General features: G+C 36.3%; 1 protein-coding gene across 2 annotated transcripts in view; it reads right to left on the bottom strand.

The window, feature by feature from the left end:
* The window catches only part of LOC114873490 (zwei Ig domain protein zig-8-like), a 46,076-nt gene that overhangs the window by 7,552 nt on the left and 17,252 nt on the right, over positions 1-21,272 (bottom strand). The window contains exons 2-4 of one of the 2 annotated variants that reach the window (XM_029181868.2): positions 17,497-17,754; positions 1,051-1,235; positions 374-587 (exon numbers count right to left, since the gene is read on the bottom strand). In XM_029181868.2, the coding sequence (XP_029037701.1) occupies positions 374-587; positions 1,051-1,235; positions 17,497-17,653 (556 nt within the window). In that variant the 5' untranslated portion in view covers positions 17,654-17,754. Of the gene's footprint in view, positions 1-373; positions 588-1,050; positions 1,236-7,353; positions 7,424-17,496; positions 17,755-21,272 lie in introns of those variants that run through there. The other variant, XM_046286007.1, reaches the window with a different exon arrangement.

Raw genomic sequence — 21,272 nt, 5'->3', positions numbered from 1 at the left:
CATGCTATTTACTCTCGAGACAAGTGTACCAAAGTGCATCAAGTTCAATACCAAGTGATTCGTTAAACAGAACTACTTTCTGCAAACCAAACGTCAGATAACGCTGCTATGAGAGTTGTAATCAATAACAGAAACCATTAAACAGAATTTACTGTACGTAGTGTTTCAATGAAAAGTTTCGTTTCCTGTTAATATATTCCTTTGGCTAGATTTTCATTGATTGGAGAAGTTTGATTACATTTCTTATCAAAAATATCCTTCTTCGTTTAAACATGCTTCCGGAATAGATATCTTGAGAAATCTGTACTTGGAATATCAGAAACTTTTTTTTCTGATTAATGGATAATTCGTGCTGAAAGAAAGTGTATATTACCTAGAACGGTGACATTAGTGATGAGCATTCTCGGGGGATGCGTGTTCACTTGACAGACGTATAATCCGCGATCCTCCTTTCTCACCCCGGCGATCGCCAGTCTCCAATTATTCGGATATTGAAAGCTAACGCTGTACCTGGGATCGGAAATGTGAGTAGTGTTACCCAGAGTTAAAAGGGATGCCCAGTCCGCGTTGCGGCGTAACCACATGACCTACAATTATGACACAGGGTTCTACAGTTGCGTATATGATACTGTGTAACAACGTGTGCGGTTAAAATAGGGGCAGTTAAATGAAGGTGTATCAAGGGACGTTAACTACGTTCCGTGTTACGCGTTTAGAAGAGTCTGCCAGTTGACGCGTTTCGGTCATATACAATGTTACTGTCATACTTTCAACAATTTATAGGGTGTCCATTCAAATTTTGGTCAAATTGATACTATCTTTACGTGAAAAACGACTCATATAATCAAAATATTTGATTAACCCTTAGAATTATTTTAATTAACCAACTACAAGTAATTTTAAGGCATTTTCATATTAAAAAATTTGTTTGAGCGAAAATAATGTAATTTTCATTGAAATAAGTCTCTTCAAGTTCAGTAATAAGAACTGGCTCTCAGGCGAAGTATGTTTATGTTTAGTTGTGCATGTAATTCTTTTGAGAAACAATACCTTTTTCCCCGCTAACATTGCAACACGACAGTCGAGGAGAGCTGTGGCACCAAGGTGTAACGCCACATTTTGAGATCCATTGATACCCTGACCTTCAGCATTTTCGAAATAAGGATCCCAGTCTGTCACTCGATGATGTCTCAGGCGAGGAATTCGAAGGGGTGGCAAATTGGCAATTATTTCCTCTGTAACAGATCGATGAATTGGACTGTTGGTAGAATAAAATTTATTATTATGGTTTTCTAAATTTTAGATAACATTTTCTTGATTTATTCAATAGGCAATTTTAATCGAAACGCCATTGTATACGTGTTATAGATCTGGGTCACGATTGACTCAACTCCGCCCCCAGAAGGTTAATAATTAGTATTTTAATCTGCCCTACTAGAATTGTTCATTTTCACTGTGGCAATTAACATGTTAAAACGTATTCATTAATTCATTCTTTTATTTATTGCTACACAACTAGAGAACAGTATCAACTGTGAAATACGCTAGTTAATTACTTAACTGTACACCTTGTGAATAAAGGGAAGTAAAATGAAATCAGATTTCCTTTTGGTGGAATGTATTCATTACAATTTTGTTTGAATAAAACCACCATAAATTGCACCATGAACTTCCCTGTTCACTGATTATATCTTCTTAATGAAAGGAAGATCGTGGCACTGTAGCAGGATGCGGTACAAAATGCGAATAAAATATAACCTCGATTCTAATTCCTCTAAAGGTACAATTTTCGCTAAGATTTTCCTCTAAGCTACGTACATCCATCTTACACGACGACGTTGTAATAGGATTCTCACAGACGCGACAGCTTTGTGTAAGGAAAACACGAAAAATACGAGCACAACGTTCAAGTAAATTGCACTCTCATTCTATGAATCATTCCACGATCGTTGATTTATCAGCTGCGACGTCATTTGTTAACAACACTATTTCCCGTGATATAAATCACGCAAACGCTTTATTAAAGTGTTATTAAATCACACCTTTAAAATTAAGGTGTTTCGTAAATCAGTGGATCGGTCTAAAACGATTTTCGTTTTTCGTCATTACCTCTTTTTCCTGCAGACCCTTCATTTTTCACCCCTGTAAATTTTGAAGTTTCTATCGCTTATTTCCTACACATTCAGAGATTTATACGGTTAAAATTTCTTCTGAAAAATATTTTTGCCGGTCAAAATTAATTGCTTCGTTTTTTCCTTTGCAAGTTCCTTCTTTTCCGCAGTCACGGGTGGATGTATGTTTCGTAAGAAAAACTGTTGCTCTCACCACGTATTCTGCGCACTGATTCACTCGCAAAACGAACTTATTTATGTCCCTGAATACGGCTCTGATTTATGAAACTTAAGGGGTCGAACGGGTAATGTGAAATTTCCAACAGAGTTTCATATTATTGTCTCGTTAATTAAGATTCATAGAACGCGTTGAACCTTCATCGAACTTCTTCCTTCCTCGTTGAATTCTCTGATATCAGCGACAAATAGGAGCTTGAACTGATAGTAAAATATCAAAGTACTAACGATTATGCAAATGACCGTACGTGATTTCACTTGTACCCTTCTGGCTTGTGCATAGTTTCGATACAAAATGAAAATATTATTCTGGTATCGCAAATTGCATATTTCCCATTTCCACGTTAGAATACCAATTTTGTTGCTCATACTTATTTACAAATTTTTAGATACACTCCTACATCGAGGAAATTTCATAAACATGTGTCCGTTCTTCAGATGTGATCGTTTCACTACACGCGAGGAATGCATTAGAAAGCAAAGCGTCGTTTTACATGTTCTATAACTTTCGCGAAGTTTAATTACTGGTTCTTCATGACGTCAATGGATATGCAGATGAAAGCTTCGCGTTTTGCTCGACGTTTCAGCGCGTTTGTAAAAACATCTTGTCGATGGCTAAACCGTGTATACGAGTACCAGACTTATGGCTTTTATGATTTCAATTGCATTCGAATGAAAATTATTGAAATTGACAGGTGGAGGTGCATTAAATAGCATTTTGAGATCTGTCAGAAAATATTGAATCTTAAAATTCGAAGTAGACGAATAATTTAGAAATATATTTAGAAGCTTTAACCCCTAAAAGATTGAATGGATACCATTATGTCAAATATTCAAATAATAATTGTTTATTGAGCCATAACCGTATGATAGAGCACTTTTATTACATAGTCAAATTACAAATATCCCAAGGCATTCACGGCTCCTCTTACCATTCGCCCTTAATCCTTAAAGGCTATCAGGGGTGAAATTTCAGTCTACGCAAATTACATAGTAACCATATATCTTTCTTTAATATTAAATAATACCACATTCAACTGCCTTTTATTAGAAAAAATTATTAAGGCGAAATTTCACCTTTAATTGACCATAGTCTTTAAGGGTGATTTAAGGGTTAAATACTGTCATGTACTTCATTTTAGTATTGAAATAGAATTAATAATACGTCAGATATTCAACTGAAATCACTTAGATCTTCAGATAATTCCCAAGTTGTCAATAAGAAAATATTATTGGGCAACGGAGCAAATCAACACGTTACTTTTCGAACTCATAACAGGCTTCTTGCGAAAAGTCCATCGGGGTCAATCCCTGATCCTCTTTAGGTCATTGAGGTCGAAATATCCAATATTTTCTTCATTGCAAAGAAACTCCATTTTCGACCGAAAGAAAATTGTTCGGGGTCGGAAGTAACCTTTCAAGTGCGATGAAATTGAAAAATCTCTGTGATTCACCTATCTGTATTTATTTCGAAATATGTTGACTATATCGAAAAATCTGATGACAAAGAACATCTGCAATTATTTATACGTGGGTGACGCTTGAATTTCCATAGGAATCCATCATCCATAATATGAAAAATTCTTTAACTTGCTTAATTAAAAATATGCATATTAGATATCTGAAACGATGGTTAATCTAAATTTTAATTACATAAAAATCACAACAATCTCGCGATTTCCCGGCAATAAATCGTTTTCCCAGGGACTAGGGGATCGCAATTACAATTATCGGCTCTTTGTCCACGTGAATTTTTCCGCTAGGCTCGATATCCCACGAGTGGGCCTCTTTGTTCCGTCTTCCAAGGAAATTACCCATCCGTTGTTGATTCGATTGTGCCAGGATACTTGGGGTTAACGGAGTAGAGAGCTAAATGTCTTTGGCAATGGGTGCATCCCTCACCCCTGTGCTTCCCTCCTTTCTACAGTTTGCTAGAGAAACTCGGTCGACGGCTAAACAATCCGTTCCCTTGTATTTTTTTACGAGACTTTCTATTTCTCTATTCTAGAGCTTTTAACATTTCCAATGGCCACTGTCATTCGTAGCTCTCTAATCATTTTTTATTTCATTTCTGTGTAATATAGCAATTTGGAAATTAATATTTTTAATTTTTTCATTATTAACACCTTGATTAAATTAGATTCAGAAGAATTTTCTAACGCCTTGATTTTTAAACAATCGCGTATTCAAATGCAAACGTTAAATGAGCACGAAATCACATCTGAAAGATAATGTTTCGAAACAATACACCGCCGTATCAAACCGGAAGCACTTCTTAAGCCCGTTTTCGCAGCAAACAAGGCGCTCAAAATTTTTCAGAAGCAACGCGAAAACCACCAGATTAAACCAACTATACAATAAGCGAGAATGAATGCCCGCAGGGTATTCATGATAGAACAAAAGTGTGTAGGAATTCCAATTCTTGAGGCTGCTTTCAGGAAAACAAATAAGAACAATATTCAGATTATCAAATAAGCTGAATATAATAAAAACAAATAAAAAGCCATCATTTGGTGCTAAATAAAGATTGTATGGTAGTAGTAGAAAATACAATTTTTCTAGAAAATTACATTTTTTGAGATAAGTGGATATAAACATTTATCACTGTTCGTATAACCTCGGAAGCTTCATTCAGATTTACATGCAATTGTCCACATCAAATGTTTACAAAGCTTTTTCCTGCATAAAAGATACAGCGACACGATGAAGTAATACTTTACCCGAAAACGCATCTACACTTGTTTGCTCGTATTACAAATATATTTGCCATTACCAAATGGAAAACAAAAGACCCAGAAGCATTTAAATGCTTTTAAACAAATATTTGCAAACGGGTTTTGTACATCTGTTTCAATGTTTCCGGGAAAAAAATATGCGGGCGAAAATGTTTATTGATTGACTGGAATTTATTGTGTAAAAAATTTGCTGAAATTGTTTACATTTCACAATTCACAAGAGTATCAATCCCTTCTCGTTTTACCCAATTCAATGACCGTAACATTCATTGAAAAATATTAGATTATTTTTGCGCCTGATGAACGAGCTCATTAATTGGGAACGCGAAAACAAAAGTTTAATAATAATTATTAAAGATTTCGTCGGGTAAGCAGAACACTGATTCGGTCTGGTGACCGAAATTTCGGCACATTGTAATAGTCGGTGAAATATTCGTCTGCGCAAATTACAAGATAGCCCGGTCCGAAAGAACATTAATTAAGCCCCGGTTGTCCTTTTCGAAAACTCGTGTATAGGAGGGCGAAAAAGGGAGGCGAAGTCACTGTACGGATCTTTCATTAGCGCTAATGGGAAGCGGCTGTATTCGTGCTGAAAAATCCCCTTCTGTGTACAGCTACCTCTTTTTGCCAGCCGATTCGAGAAATGATCGGGATTAAAACGTTCCAACGAAGTAGCATCGATCGAAGTTACCCATCGATCGAACCGCGAACAGCTTGCATTTGCTGATTAGGCAGTGATTACTCTGCGAGAAGAATTTCGAAGTAGCAAGATAAATTTCGGATGCCCTGAAAAAACCGCGATCTTCAGGTACCTTTTCCTGTAATTCGGAAATTTATTTATCCATGATAGTTGTTCGATCAGCTTAAGAGATTGTAGAATATTTCACAAAATGTGCGGTTATCGAAGTGTTAAATTGCAAGCGAGGAATTTTCCAGAATAGGAAGAATGTAGAATCGTTGGGACGCTCTGCATTGTTGTACCGTGACCTAATTAATAGCCTTTAAATGCTAAACAATAACGATGAATTGTAGTTCAGCTTGTACTTTAAAATTGCAGCTATAGATCACGTTGCAATGTGCATCGTGCAATACACTTGATGATTGTATTTTGATAGTCACTTTGAATCTCTTCAGTGCAGGTTGCTTCTACTTTCCATAGAATCTTTGTATAGTTAAATTTGAATTTAAGTTTTCCATCAAACTCAAAGTAAACTTCCAAGTTCTTGCAATGTACTATAAAGAGACTGAACTAACCAAAACTTCATCACTCAAACTAGAGTTTGAACATCGGAAGCTGCTGAATTTTGATTAATAGAATTAGAAAAGTCATAATTTTGGGTAAAAAGTATTTGTCAAATTATAAATCAAATGTTATTTCAATATTTAGGATTGTTTTTCATTTATAGAAGGTTTAGCAAATTTTGTATAATACTATTCGATACAAATAACAGTTCTTCAGGTGGACATAGTAAAGATAGCTTTAAAATTTCATCTTTTCTTTGCCGGTGCACTCTGAGAAACGTTGGAATAACAGAATTTGATGCTACCACAAAGGGTTGCAATTTACTATTTCTTGCATAAACAACGAACCACTGAAGAGTATAATAGCCTCCGGCTTTAAAGTATTAGACAGTTTCTACTTGCTTATCCTAGGATGTATGCAATTGTAGTTATCTTCTAAATTAAGTATTATACTGTTCATTAGAGAAAATAAACCATAGGAAAATTGCTTATGCATACCAAAAACATTCATTACATCAAAAGAATAAAAATTATTTTTCATATAGAAATGCAAGAAGGATTAAAAGCTTTTCTTATTAGTGAGCACATTTCTTTTTATATTATACTATTATCCTCATCACCCCATTTCCACTGTCTACCTACACCCTAAGTAGAATGAACCACTGCTCCTAAACAGCACGCTGCCCTAAGGAGCAAACGTGCTCCATTACAACGATGCTGAAGAAATTTCTCTATCTCACCCTAATGCGATCGAAAAAAAGCAGAACTGTTTTATTTGAGGCACTTAAACAGTACATGAAACGTTTGCCGTTAGTCATATTACGCCTGCTGCAAGCATCTCAAAAACCCAGCTGCCCTCGTTTGGTCTACAATGCATCACATTGAGCGAGAGATTGCCACGAAGGCAGGCCCTGTTCCAAAGTTGAAATTCCTCAGAAAACTGGCGCCGCTAACTATTTCTCAGGGTGCGCCAGTTTCTTGGAAACATAATTCGAGGAACTCGTTCCGCTGAATTACCTGCTTCTTACCTGTAAAAAGTTGCATACGGCAGTCACGAAGAATTATCTAAAGCACTTTCGAGTTATTTTCTCTCTCCGCCACGTAACAACGTCGCTAAATAATAATCTCGTTCACAACAATTCCATGGCTCCCTTCAACCCTGGGCCGTCGCAAGTCTCCAGACGCTCCACTAGAAAGAAACTCGTCGACAAGGGATGCATTGTCCCCCAGCGTCCTTTTTCCGCGTGAACGATGCACCCAACGAGGTCAGAGCGCGACTCGCAATCGAGGTCGTTGCAAGCATCCCGGTCCGCATCGCCCGATGTAATAAATGTACATCCAAGACATCATTTGTTTCCGCGGATTGCCTTATGGCAAGACGAGGCGCGAGTACGGTGCTAAGCGCGCCAGAACCATTCGTCTTGTGGCTCGTTTTTCATCGAGAAGTGGCAAGCTGGCTGATGCCTCCACGAGATGTCGGAACGACGTTTAACGGCCTCTTATGGACTCGCTCTGCAAATACGAAACGAACGAAGATGCCTCAGGGACGAAGGAAATGCACGAAAGCTACGGCAGCTCGATACTCTTCCCTCGGTGTCGATGTTTTACCAGCTTCTTGCTGGTTTTACTCGATACCGATTTTACCCCCTTCGAGCCTGAAAAATGATGGGAAAAAGTTACGGAACACAGGTGGTGTAAAATGAATGCAACGCTGAGGAACTTGTGAAGAGGATGTGGAAAATGGAAGGGGACGTGTTATAAAGTAAGATTCTGTCTTTTGTAGGATGTATTGTGTTGGTAAATGTGGAATTTTAGAACTGGATTTACCCCATCTGCCATTAAAATATTTTTCAAAGAAATTATTGATTTTAATAATGCAAATATTGTGCTTCCTTTCGATTTAATGTTATTATTAATTTTCATCAATCGTAAATTCTGATCAACCATTGACACAGAAAAATTTCAACATTGAATTGACCTATTTCTGAATACAAGTATTGTACAAAGAAGAACAAATTTGCATGGGATGACCTATTTTCATCTATAAACTGATTTATCGCAGAAAGTACGTTCAATTGGAAGGATTGAATGAACAGCTTTTGAGAAAGTTCGAGGGGATCATTAGAATTCCCTGAAAAATTTGTAAATGAGAATGTCGAAAGATATATGCGTTTTTTAAGTAGATTCTGCAACGTAATTTGACCTCGTTAGATAGAACAAGTATCGTCAGGTATGCACCTATTTCTACGGTATGTTTATTTTCATATCCTATATACAGGAAATCGTAGATCTTAAATTTAATTTTAATAAATTCAAAATTCATCTAGTAAAATTATTTTCCATAAGAATTAGTGAAAAAATATTCCGACGTTTTAAATTTTAGACAATATTGCAAAAATTTGCATTGATCAAAGAAATAATAAAAATTCCTATGGTGTTCGTAACTCGACAACATAGATCGATGATTGCGTGGATACATAATTAGGTATCTTCTGTAGGACGACACCAACTTTCGTGCTTCCACTTTCCCGATACGAACTTACTTAATCAAGGAAGTACATCACGAGTAGCATACTATGTTGTACGATAGAGACTTCCACGGTACGCGTTTTCTTGTTATCAGGAGTGAATCTTCTGTTCTAGTACTTGAAAAGGAAGATTCTGGTGTTACTAAGGTACCATTGAGGTCGCTTATCCACCGGTTACAGTTGTTCTGATTAAACGTTTGTGAAGTGTAACGTACAGTATCGATGGAAAGTTTCGAAGCAGTGTCACTTTGTCAAATTTCAAGTCTCTTCGAAATTTCTTTTTCCAAAGAAATTTGCATACGTTTCTGAATAATTACCTATTTGCCATATTATTGAATAACGTCATAGAATTAGTGTTACCGAATAGAAATTACATTATCGAAAAATTCTTCATTATCGAAAATATTTTAATCTTCATTCGAGTGACCTGATTTTTACGGCAGGACAGCCTGTGTCCGACAGCAGAGTAAAATTTGATAAAAGCGTAAAAACATTGAAGATTCTTTAAATATTTTTCAATGCTCTCAACACCGGCATAATTTCATTTTCTAGTCAAAGTGTCATTTTTTTTTTACCTTTTATTCACTTGACCCCATTTTTATAACAAAGCACGAGACTGAAGCCACTGAAGTGAAGAATATCGAGAAATATTGAAGGATATTTGAACATTTTTCATAGCGAAAGTATCAAAATTATATAAAAATGATTGTAACTGTATGGAAAATATTTTTAAAAGTATTAATGTGAAATATTAATTAAATTTCTCAGTCATATATAAATTATTTCTCATTTTTATATGCTAGTAATCACATATTACTAGCTGTCTATATTATTATTATATTAATGAAATCCACACTAGAGGTATCAGAGGATAGGTAGCACCAAGCTAATTCCACTAAGGCGACATGTTCCCCGGTAACGATGAAACTTTGAATTTAATCCTTTTGGTAAGCCTTCACCTGATGCGCGATATTTATTATGTCTCACGAGGTTTCAAGTTCTCGGTTATCGCTGCTTTCCAAAAGATACACGTATATCCGCTGACAAGAAGTTCCATGGAAATAAAGCGATCAGATTGTTCAATCTTCACCTCGACTCTTTCTGAGCAACTTTGAAAATTTTCACAGCCATACGGAGTCTGTCATTTTGATTTTTCAATTTTTCGCTTCTTTGAAAATCTGTAAATTCTGATATCCTCTTCTTCGGTTCCCCTGATTCAATTATACAGAATTCAAGTGAGCTCCACGGTAGTGAACGCGTGAAACACTTCAAACTGTCGTACTATTAGTACCATTTGATCACTCGAAGCTCTCGATTTCAAACGGCAGCGAAAACAAACGTCGATCGTGTTTAAAGCCCAGCTGCAGCTGTACTTTAATCCAGAGATATGGAAAACATTTCGCGGCTTAACGCGAATTGATCCAACATTCCAACATTCGACGAATGTTTTGTCCTCTTGTTAGTCGTCTCTGAGCTCGTTACGACCCATACTTCGATCGATCCCTACTGTCCTCGTTCCTGTTCCCTGTTGTTTATCTTGCCCCAACGTTACGAATCAACAACTGAGACTAACTGTGCTCGTTGCTGATCGCATAGTCTGATCTAGAAATCGATGAAACAAGCGTGGAAACAGGAGAGATTATCTACTATCCCGACCTATTCTGAGGATGGAATTCAATGTTCCCTGTTCATGGATCCCTTCAATTGTAATTGTTTATGAGAGTCGTATATCTTGTTCGGTATGTTCATCTTTCCTCGAAGTGATTGCATTCATCCTCTGTTCATTCAAAAACAGTGTTTGTAACGAGGTTGTTCCATATCAGAGCGGAGATTTTAAGAGAATCAATTATAGTTTGGAGATTATAATTAAATACATATGTCAGGCTTTTGATGTTTAAAAATCCCTGACATTATTGACTGAAATTTTTTTAAACAAAACTGGCTGAATTATTATCAATCGCTATCAGTAGCAATGAAAGATGATATTAATCCTTAAAAGCCTGGAACTGCTGGTTGAGTCGACCACAGTGCTTTTAGATTTCTTTCAAGGATGTTCCAACATTTTCTTCCATCATCCTTCAAATTCACCGTAAACGTGTAACTTCTTAGAGGCTAAAGATTCGAAAGCCGATTTCCTGCGAATCGATTTACACTTTGAGCTCAAGATCGGTTCGATCTGTCCATTATAATAGAAGTCTACTTGAAAAGTTCTATTTGTCGGAGACGTCTTTCATTGATTCAACTAACAGACTGTTCGAATCTGTAGGATATCCTTCGAAGCAAAGTCAGTTATAACAACAGTGAATGCCTTGAATTTTATTCTTCAAGTTGCACGCTGAAATTATTCCATTTTCGTAAGTCAGAATTTTGGCAATTTAATAAATTCATGAAATGATAATTTGTCTATTTTAATTTGTCATAGATTCTATCAAGTTTTGTAATATTCATTCAAAATTCAAAATTGTTCAAATTATTTAATATTTCGTCACAGTTACAGCTTTATCCTTCATTATCCTGAAATTGTAAAACTTTGAAATTGCAAAATTTCAAAATGTTTTTATTTTTACATATATATTTTGGTATACCAAAATTACAGTGTTAATTCCTGAATTCTTTTAAAGAGCAGTGAGGTGGTTGAAACGAGCTAACCCGAGAAAGAATTCCATTCGTTCGGTCTGCTGCCATTACGAGAGGCATTATAGCGCTTGAATTATTATCGAACGTCGTCAAAGGATTCAACCCTCTTGTTGCTTGGGAATCTGCTCGTAAATGGGACCAGCCGCGAACGGTCGTAATCCTGGAACGCCTGCATAAATAGGTGGACGAGGATGGCTTTTAACGGTTTTCCATAAAAAAAGAGAATATCGGAAAATAGACATTTTCTGCGTCCTTAGGTCTTCATTTTTATTTCGTTCCACTTCTGGCATCCGGTTATTTCGCGATATTTTGTAGCTGTTTCGTTCAAAGGGTTCAGACTAAAATTCTGCATGGTTATAATGAGTTTTCGATACTCTTCAACTTTTCTTGTCCAAAACGAGATAAAAGTCAAGAAATTTGCAAATTAAACGTGACAACCAAGATTTTAGGTTGGTTTCAATTTTCATTTATCAAAAGCACAACGTGCAGTTTTTAGCTGTTTCTGTGTTAATCGTTAGGGAGATCGGTATTCAGCCGGCATCACGGAATTTCACTTGGTCAGCCGCAACGACACACTTCCGGTTGACGAGACGACAAATCATGCGTATTTCCGCGTGCTGTTCGGATAAATTCTGGCGTTGAAAATGGCGCGATGGGCACCGATATATATTTCTGACGGTCGAGTGGCACTCTGTAAACGATCTCGTCAAATGCACGCGATTTGCATATGCACATGTGTGCACACAGCCGATGTGCTTACATCGCTCTCGTCTGCTTGAATTTCAGCCTAATCCCTGCCTAATGCTGTAATTTCATTTACAATTCTGTCCTTTGGTAGCAATCTTTGTTTATGTTGCTTACATAATTATAGATAATTAAGGAGCTTCCACTATGATATGTAATTATCCAAATTGCACTTCAGTTGATGAGAAGAAAATGTTTATTCAAATCGTAGAAAGCAATGATTTACACCCTGATTCGTCATTCAGAATCATGACTAACGATGACATTTTTCTAACAAAGAGAGATAGAACGGTTTTGCATCATTCATTTAATGATCGTGATCGAAACAAAGGGGGATTAAAGGGAAGGTGAAATGATTCATAAAACGCTCGACAATCGAGTTGGAGGCGAAATTCCGAAAAGAACGATTGCACGGTGTTGATCGATTAAATTTTAATTGCAGATTTCTCGATGTCGGCCAAGCTCTTCAACGAGTGATTCCAATTAATTCGGTATTGACCGGTCGTGGAACAGTGAAAAAGAAAATCACGTTGCTCTTTGATCTGTTTCACCGTCGATTAGATCATCGCTTAAAAACGGCGGATGTGATTAAATCCATGACGATGCTTTTTAAAAAGCTTATCAATTTCATTGTTACATGTTTGATTATCTGAATTCCTTCTTGGATTACAAGTGTCATGTAAATTTTTCAATTATTTGAATGTATTCTATCAGATATTAATTGCAATTTGATAATATAATTAATTTTATAGTGTACATTAAATGAGGAGGCTTCCAAATATGATTTTTCCAATAATTTTGATAAAAGAGAAATATAAAAGTATCGTCGATAGACAATTTTTGAAATTAAGTTCGCGAGTATCAATGTGCATTTTAAAAGATAAAGAAACGACGAAACTTTGAAGCAAAACTAATCGCTAATAAATATTTCTACCGGTGTGCATTCGACATTGTGCTCGTTTAAGAACTGAGATTCTTGAAACTGGCCACGAAATACAAGAACGACCCCTCGAATGGAATCTCGGTCGATTAACAGAAGCTCCGAAACGAAACTCGTTAAATGATATAATTTACTTTCTTCGTCTACCCAACCTAACCAGACTTAATCAGTTTCCGTTCTCGTTCCTCTGAAAATCCATCCAGCTCGTGTTACATGTAATACTCGCGAAAGTAAAGTGATTAACCGTCGAATGAGACCGATGATATGTCTGCATTCGGGACTGAGAACGATTTCGGAATTATTCATCGTGGTTAAATGTTTCCTTCCGTATCCTGTCGCGATTCTTCTCTCTTCTGCACGACGATTCAGTTTCACGGGCATTCGTTTTGAAATTGAAAGACCAGTCTGTAATGCTTCTAATTGTTTAATGGCAGTTCTTGTCGAAGATAGAGGAAACTTCTTCTTTAATTGCCTTTCGACTGAGGACTGTTAATCTGAATTAAATTACGCGAATCAATCAATGTTTTTTCTTTATATTTTTCTAAAATAAATATCATAACGATGTACGAAGTTTCGTGATGAAAGAGAAATAATTGTTGAATTGTTCATTCGAAACGAAGAGGTTTCCATTTGCAAGATTTGCGCATTAAACCCTTGTTCCGAACGTTAATTAACTCCTTCCGCGTTTATACTATATGTGCTGACGTAACGAGTTACAGAAGCACCACTTTTCAACTGAACTTGTATTATTCGTTATTTTCATTACGTTTTGCACGATATATTTATTGTATTAAAATCTCAACTACATATAGTGATCCCACATATTTTTAATTAAAGTATACAGCATATCAAAAAATCCAATGAAAAATATTGAAAAGAAAGGGATCAAAATCCAGCTTCTTATCAAAGCTAATAAAATACAAAGTTCCAAATAACACAATTAATGATCAATACACGTGGAAAAAAGTTTCTTACTTTCAATAAGAGGAGATTCAGATGTCGAATTTTTACGTGGCCAAGTTCGTACGTAACGACACACAAATTTCAAGAGAAATCCCACAGACAAGGATTGAAGGAAATATCAGTGGAGTCGCGACGGGGTATAGGTGGAAGCTTTGCCTTTCGGCATCTTTGTCGCAACGGAGGGATACACATAAAATGTCTTTACAATTCGTCTCGCTGCCATTTGAACGTCGTTCCTTTTTCTCTGTCACCTCCCACCTGTCGATCCACTTATCTCTAACTTTTCACGAGCAGCTTATCGATCTTAACGCACGTCCTGTTTGACTTCGACCGACGCGCGACGTTGTCCTGCATTTTACAGGTTGATTCAAAAAACCATGAAAATTTCAATTTCTTCGTACCGAAAGAAACTATCCTCAGCTCTTCTGTCATTCTGATTTAAAATTCGATATTGGACTTTACTGAGTACTTTTTATAATTGATAGACCGATAAATTGAAATATTGGCATTTCTACAAAATTTTGTGCAGAAGGGTCTAAAAGTTATTCTTTCTTCAATAATTTATGAAAAGATTGACTTAAATGATATATTTTATAAAGAGAAATAAGGGTCCTTTGATTTTGAACAGAAACGTACGTGCTCTTTATTTTATCTCTTCTATAAACTTGCAGAATTTCATTAACGTTCATCTTCTTCGCTGGCGTAACGTTTTAAAAGTAATGAATAAAATGAAAAAAGCAAACTACGTCCGTAATCACGTGTATTTAGCATCAAACCGCGAACAGATGCACGGTCGAGGGGTTTATGTCGTAAAATTCGTCTGCGAAAGGAAAGTTTCGTACAGCCGTAGGTTCGAGGGGATCCGAGCAAGAAAGTTCCTCGTATAACTTTCTCGGTAGACGAATCACCGCCAGGTTCGGCTCGGTTTCTGGCTTTAGCCGCGCACACCGATCAACCCCGAAGCGGGTAATTAAACCCGCTCGCCTCCTTACTCTTCGACTTTGAATTCTCGCGCGTCGTTTACTATATTAAAACGGAATCGTAGATTCTCAACCGTGGCGCAGTTAATTGTAGGATTCGTCTCATTATTCTATCGTTGAACACCGACTAACTTTCCTGATTTCAGAAGATACCGAGTGTCGAAGGAAGAACGATAGCTTCGGGGAATACAATGGACAGGAAATTCGTCTTTGATCGAAATTCCCTTTGAATTTTTTCCCATATTTTGGGAAACATAACGAATCGGAAAGTTCATAATTTTGGGACTTAAATAGCTGAAAATTGAATGCTCTTTAATGGACGATACTGAGCTGTAAATTAGTTAATGCATTGTTTCAAAAGCAAACCAGCCATTTGATATTATGAATATTGATGAAGTATTTATGTATTCATTTTCGTCAAAACTTCAAATTGATGTGCCATTAGTGCCATTTTGCGGTACTTTTATATAATGAAACCATATTAGAGCTCGTATGTTTCAAAATCCATCATTTGGTATGCAATAACCTAATAAGTTGTAAAAATTATTTTTCTTTTATTACAATCATGGTTCTTCTAACAGTTTGATTGTCAGTCTAAAACCAATGAAAATCTATTTAATTAATAGTTTTGCTTTCCATCAGTGTAGATATTATTTGTAGGGTATAACACTCGACTATTCCAAAAGACAATAGAATTGAATTCAGTATACAAATAAATATGTGTTTGGTGTAACTTGTTGTTAGTATTATCAATAATTATGTGCGAAATGTTTGCTGTCTAGCAGCTGCTCGTATCAGCTTCACAGAGCCAAATTCATGTTACTGAAATGAAACTAATTGAATGTACGAGTAATTACATATTGCATCTGGTCTCCATTGTTATAACGAGGTCAAGCATTCGCAGAGACATGCACAACGCAACAGATGTGACCATCTTCCTTGAATACATTACCCTTAGACAGGTATCACAGCATTCTACAGATGCATACGAAATTGCATATAACTGCTCTTGAAGAATATTTGATTATAAATAATAAACATATGAACCTAAAGAATGTGAAAAAGGACGCAAACGACGAAAACACAATTTTTAATTATACTCGCAGGTTATATGAAGTTTAAAAATAGAATATTTGCGCTAGTTAAAGCAACAGCAACTAAGTAGAATTAACTGTTATTTAGCACACCAGAATCTCGTTATGAAGTATCGACGTAAATTAGAAAAGTTTCACGCCGGATACCGTACTAGGTGGATTGTTTCCGTTCAATCGCTGAGTATAAAACAATTCTCTGTTCTCCTGCTAATAAACATATGATTTTATATGACGTAAATTTATATCCAAAGCAAGTGTAAGCTGATGTAAAATTTAGAGATAAATTTTATTGACATATTCATGAAACACAAAAGGGCGTTCGTTTTATTGAAAACGACGCGATGCTGGCACCCGTTTTTCAGGTTTTTATGAGCTACGTCTATGGGTAAAAATCAACTACTAGGTTCGCGATACCTCTGCTTTTCTATTCGCTTCGACGTGGTCGAAATTGCTTTTATGCCTGTCAATTCCATTTTTTGGTTGCTCAGAGACCGAATCCTGCACACCGATCATAGTGTTTCTGTTTACTCGACCTTTCTATTTCGCTGGATCAACTTTTAGGCATTGTTTTACGGCTGCGAGCTTTTAACGCGATCCACGATCATCCTATTTCATTTTCCAGCGCCCACGACGATGGTTTCTCGTCAGCTTAGAGTTTATATGAGTTTATTGCTGTGAATTGTAGTTCAATATTTGTATTTTTTTTCTTTTTTTTCTACAGAGAGTTTACAGAAACACTTTTTAAACAAACCTGAAAATGGTGCAAAGTTCTCTTGCATTCGTTTTACGCGTGACCGTAGAAAAATTAGTTGTGCTTGGGTTTGAACGAACGAGATGTCAGCAACAGTACTGCAGTAATTGTTTTGTCTCTGCCACAGTTCAATTTGTTTCGAACGTACAAATACTGATACTTTACTAAGCTTCTTTTCTGAATTGAAACAAACATCATTCACTATGAATTACTATAAACTTGCATACTCTATTTAATATAGACGTGATAAAAAAATAAAATCCCATGTAGGCTATGATAATACACGTAGACTCTGTTGTATCGCACGATCGCCTCGTACTTGAAGGGTTAAATAGGGTAAGTTTAATTATAACCACCCTGTAAATGAGCCTACCCATATCTTTGTCATGAAACATGCTTCATTGATACAAAACAATGTATGTACACATTGATTAATATTTATAATTAACAACTGACGGCTAATTTCATCAATTACAATTTTTTTTTTTAAACGATAATATATTCATTGACTGATTCTTGTTAAACAAGACTGACCTTGTAACTTGGTGATGTTCCTCGTTACTTTGTGCCCGTTAACGAGCTGCTCGCGTAAATGGGTTCTCTCACGATGACGCTGATAATTGCCGATAACGATCGTGGTCGTCATCAGCACGAGAAACAACTTCGGCCCCCAGGCCGGTCTCATTGACATCGTCCCCCGGTTTTCGCATCCCCCGAAGCTTCTGATATTCTCCGACGTCTGTTGATTTTACCCAGCCCTCAGCGTGGCGGTAACGCGGATCCCTCGACTATCTGAAATCCAAATAACGATGAAAATCATTTGTCGTTCAATCTTTGCGTTGCGAAGTGATTGCGTTCGATATCGTCATGGAGATATCGTGTGCTTGATCGTCGATTAATTAAGTACCGTACGGTACCATAGAATCCAGTGTAGAATCAGAGTTTTATCGGTATTCTCAATATTAAAAATGAATGCACATCAAATATTTGACAGCAAACCACAAGTGAATAGAGAAATGAGTTTTATATTTCAATAATAAAACATAGTAGAACTTTGAAACTATCGAAAAGGTTTCGATTACAAATTTTGAAATATTGGCAGCAATTCAAACAAAACACTCCTTTTTTCTATCTGTTCTCTGTTTTATTGGGAGAAATAGAATATTTCATTTTAGATACTATAGCGAAGTTTGTACGTTTTGAAAGTCAATCTGGTTTGCAATCTAATCCCCCATTTATCTTTCATATCCAAACGAGAACATACATTTTTTTATTGATGGCATATTGAAATTCCTGACAGCTTCATCGCCATTCATCTGCATTCTGTTACAAGCATTTATATGCATCAGAATTGATCATACCTTTTACAACAGATTTCATTCTATGGATAATGTATAACACATTCTGTCATTATCTTTAATGATATGTAACGCAATCTCTTTATATTGAAGAATTATCTTCTCATATACCCAAATACATTATCACTTATTCACTCTTTGTTATAATTTTGGTTTCCGCATTGTATTGGAAATCAGAACAGATTTCGTTGTATAATAATGAAATTTGAACGAAGTCAAATAATTGTTTATAGGTGAATAATTTTAGGTAATTGTAATTACAAATAAGGCCGGGTTTTCCAGGTAGAACGTTTTCAAGAAATTGACATCGAAATGAGAAATTTTAATATAAACTATAATAAAAACGCTTTCCATGAACGATATCAAACACGAACCTCGAAATAGTGTAATTATATCAAAAATTGCGGTTTTTTTTTTTCTTATAAAACATAATTGTCATAGGATAAAATGCAACAGAATTCATTAATGTTCTCGATAGTGAATAGAAATGTGTTTGACGTACGATTCAATTCTCGTTATTCGTAGTTACAGTTGAACGGTTCATTCCACGGAGGATTTCAATTATCGAGAAAAAGTTTGCAACGATGAATCAAACCCAATCGTCGAGCGAGATGTTCTCGTGACATATAGAAGAGATAAATATTTAATTGAAAAAGTTGAATATATGAAACATTAACGTGTCTGCGAACGGTTTTTGTACCACGCTGGTTAATGGGAACCAGAGTTATGAATATTAAATTATATTTCATGGGATAGCAGAAATACACGGTACAAGTAAAAAGACTGAAACAGGAAGCTTCTGTTGTGTTACTCGTAAAACGTTTTAATTCATTTCAATATTACACTTTATTGTAAAATGTTAAAAACATCTCATAATTGCAATTCTATTAAATTGCAGTTACAAGTTTGTTCAAAATAATAACTCAGACTTTTAAAACTGCTAATTGTTTAAAACGAAATACGCTGGTTGTTCGCTGAATATTGTATTAAATTACCAGTAACCTTCTCTGCGGAATGACCCGATTGAGATCCGTGAACGATACGCGAACACGTGAATTAATTAAAGGTTTCTGTAGCAATTTTCATGGTATTTTAAGCTGGAAATTGACACGGCGTTGGTGCTAATTTAAAATATCGAATCTTGTCAGATTTTTAATCAATTTCAAAATGATTCTTAGAAAACGCTAGATATTATTCATTTTTGTCAAAGTTGAAAATTTCTGGTTTTGTCCAGCTTTTCGGTAAAAATACTGCAGCGTGGGATGTGTAACAGAATTCCAAAGGGACAGAAATAAAAAAGGGGGGAAGCAATTCGGCGAGATAATTTCCCAAGGAACATGTTTCCAAACGAGTGTGCACCGTTTGACGTAAGCCACCAGTTTCAGTCGAACAATTTTTCGTACCCGCGCGAATTACTGTCAAAGTCTCGTTTCGAGCGCAACGATAACCCGAAGCTGGAGAGAGACCGATAGATAGAGCAGCGAGGAGATAGAGGGAAAAGAAAATAGCAGCTATTCTAACGGGGATGTGATCAAAGTACGAACACGCGCCATTGCATGCACGTCGGCAAGAGATGCAAGTATCCGCCGATGCATCGCATAGGAACATTCGGCAGCCCGACCGAGAATGATCTATTCAAGCATCCAGGTCGTTGGCGTATCTCTTTCATCGCTGAATCTCGAAAAATTGTTACAGCTTCGCGAAATCTGCTCGAAAGTCAGCGAGAAAGCCGCGAGGCAACAATCAAACCAAAAGATACCGATATACGAAGACAAAGAAACATATGCAGAGTATACTTTCAGATAGCATTCATTGTCAGATTCTTTGTTTAACAAAATAGCTTCTGAATAATACCAAATTATTACCTTACAAAAATAACCTTCATTTTTCTTCGTTAATTTTTATTTTCTATTTTAGAAGATTATAAATCATATCAAACTTACAGATGATATCTGTTTAAAATTAACATAAAAATTTATGTTAATTGACATTCATCTGACTCCTATTTTCCATAATTGAGCATTAATGCATAAAGGAGCCACATTCGAAATGAGCTGCAAAATGATTCGCTGACTTTTCAAATGATTTGATGAAATAAATGGCGTTGATGTGAGTATCACGTCAGTGCGTTAAGTGGGAAAAATAGCACAACTTCGTTTAATCATCGCGTTAATCCTTGTTGCTTGGTTGTCAGCCAGAGTGAGTAGGAAATGAAAAGCGAATCACCAGCTGGAAACCTAATGAGACGGGACGAAAAGTGCCCTCCGCTGATAGAGAATTCAGTAACGCGCGACCCTCCGCTCCCACACGAGTTTCATCTATTCAATTACGGCCTTAAGCGCCACTTCCTTTCTGTCGTTGTTGAATGGATCAATAGAATGAAAACCGAGCGAGAATAATGAGACGAGCAACCGGTTAAAAGCTTAATAATCCGCCTTATTTTAGAATGACAATTCGCTGGGACCGCGTGCCCGCAGAAGGATCGATCAACACATTGCGACCCTTGTTCAAATATCACCAACTAGAAATACCTCTGGTTCGAATGTCATCCCATTTTCGTGTCGTTGCCGAATGATGCTGCATAGACAAGTAACAAGCACCTCGTTCTAGAACGGTGAATACCGATCGAAAAGTAGCATCATTACTGTTTAACGCTTCAGCAGTGACACGAGACACGATCATTTTCCTCGAGTGATGTATAAAAGACAATGTTAACACGTTCACCTTTCTATTTGACCTGAAATAGAAAAGTGCAAGTTTCGAATAAAATAGCATCATTATTGTTTGACGCTTTGGTGGTGGGATTTGGAGGTACTTGTTTGCAAATTTTCAAGAAAGTCAAGCATGCGGAGTTTTTAAATTGCTTTGAGACCGATGTAGACTTGCGAGTTTTGAAAATCTCGAAAGTGAAACTTTGAAAGTCTTGAAACTTTTAAGAGCCCTGAAGTGACG

Source organism: Osmia bicornis, chromosome 6, assembly GCF_907164935.1.
Source record: "Osmia bicornis bicornis chromosome 6, iOsmBic2.1, whole genome shotgun sequence".
Lineage (NCBI taxonomy): Eukaryota > Metazoa > Arthropoda > Insecta > Hymenoptera > Megachilidae > Osmia > Osmia bicornis.
The sequence above is the reverse complement of the archived record's forward strand: the minus strand, read 5'-3'. Positions and strand labels throughout refer to the sequence as shown.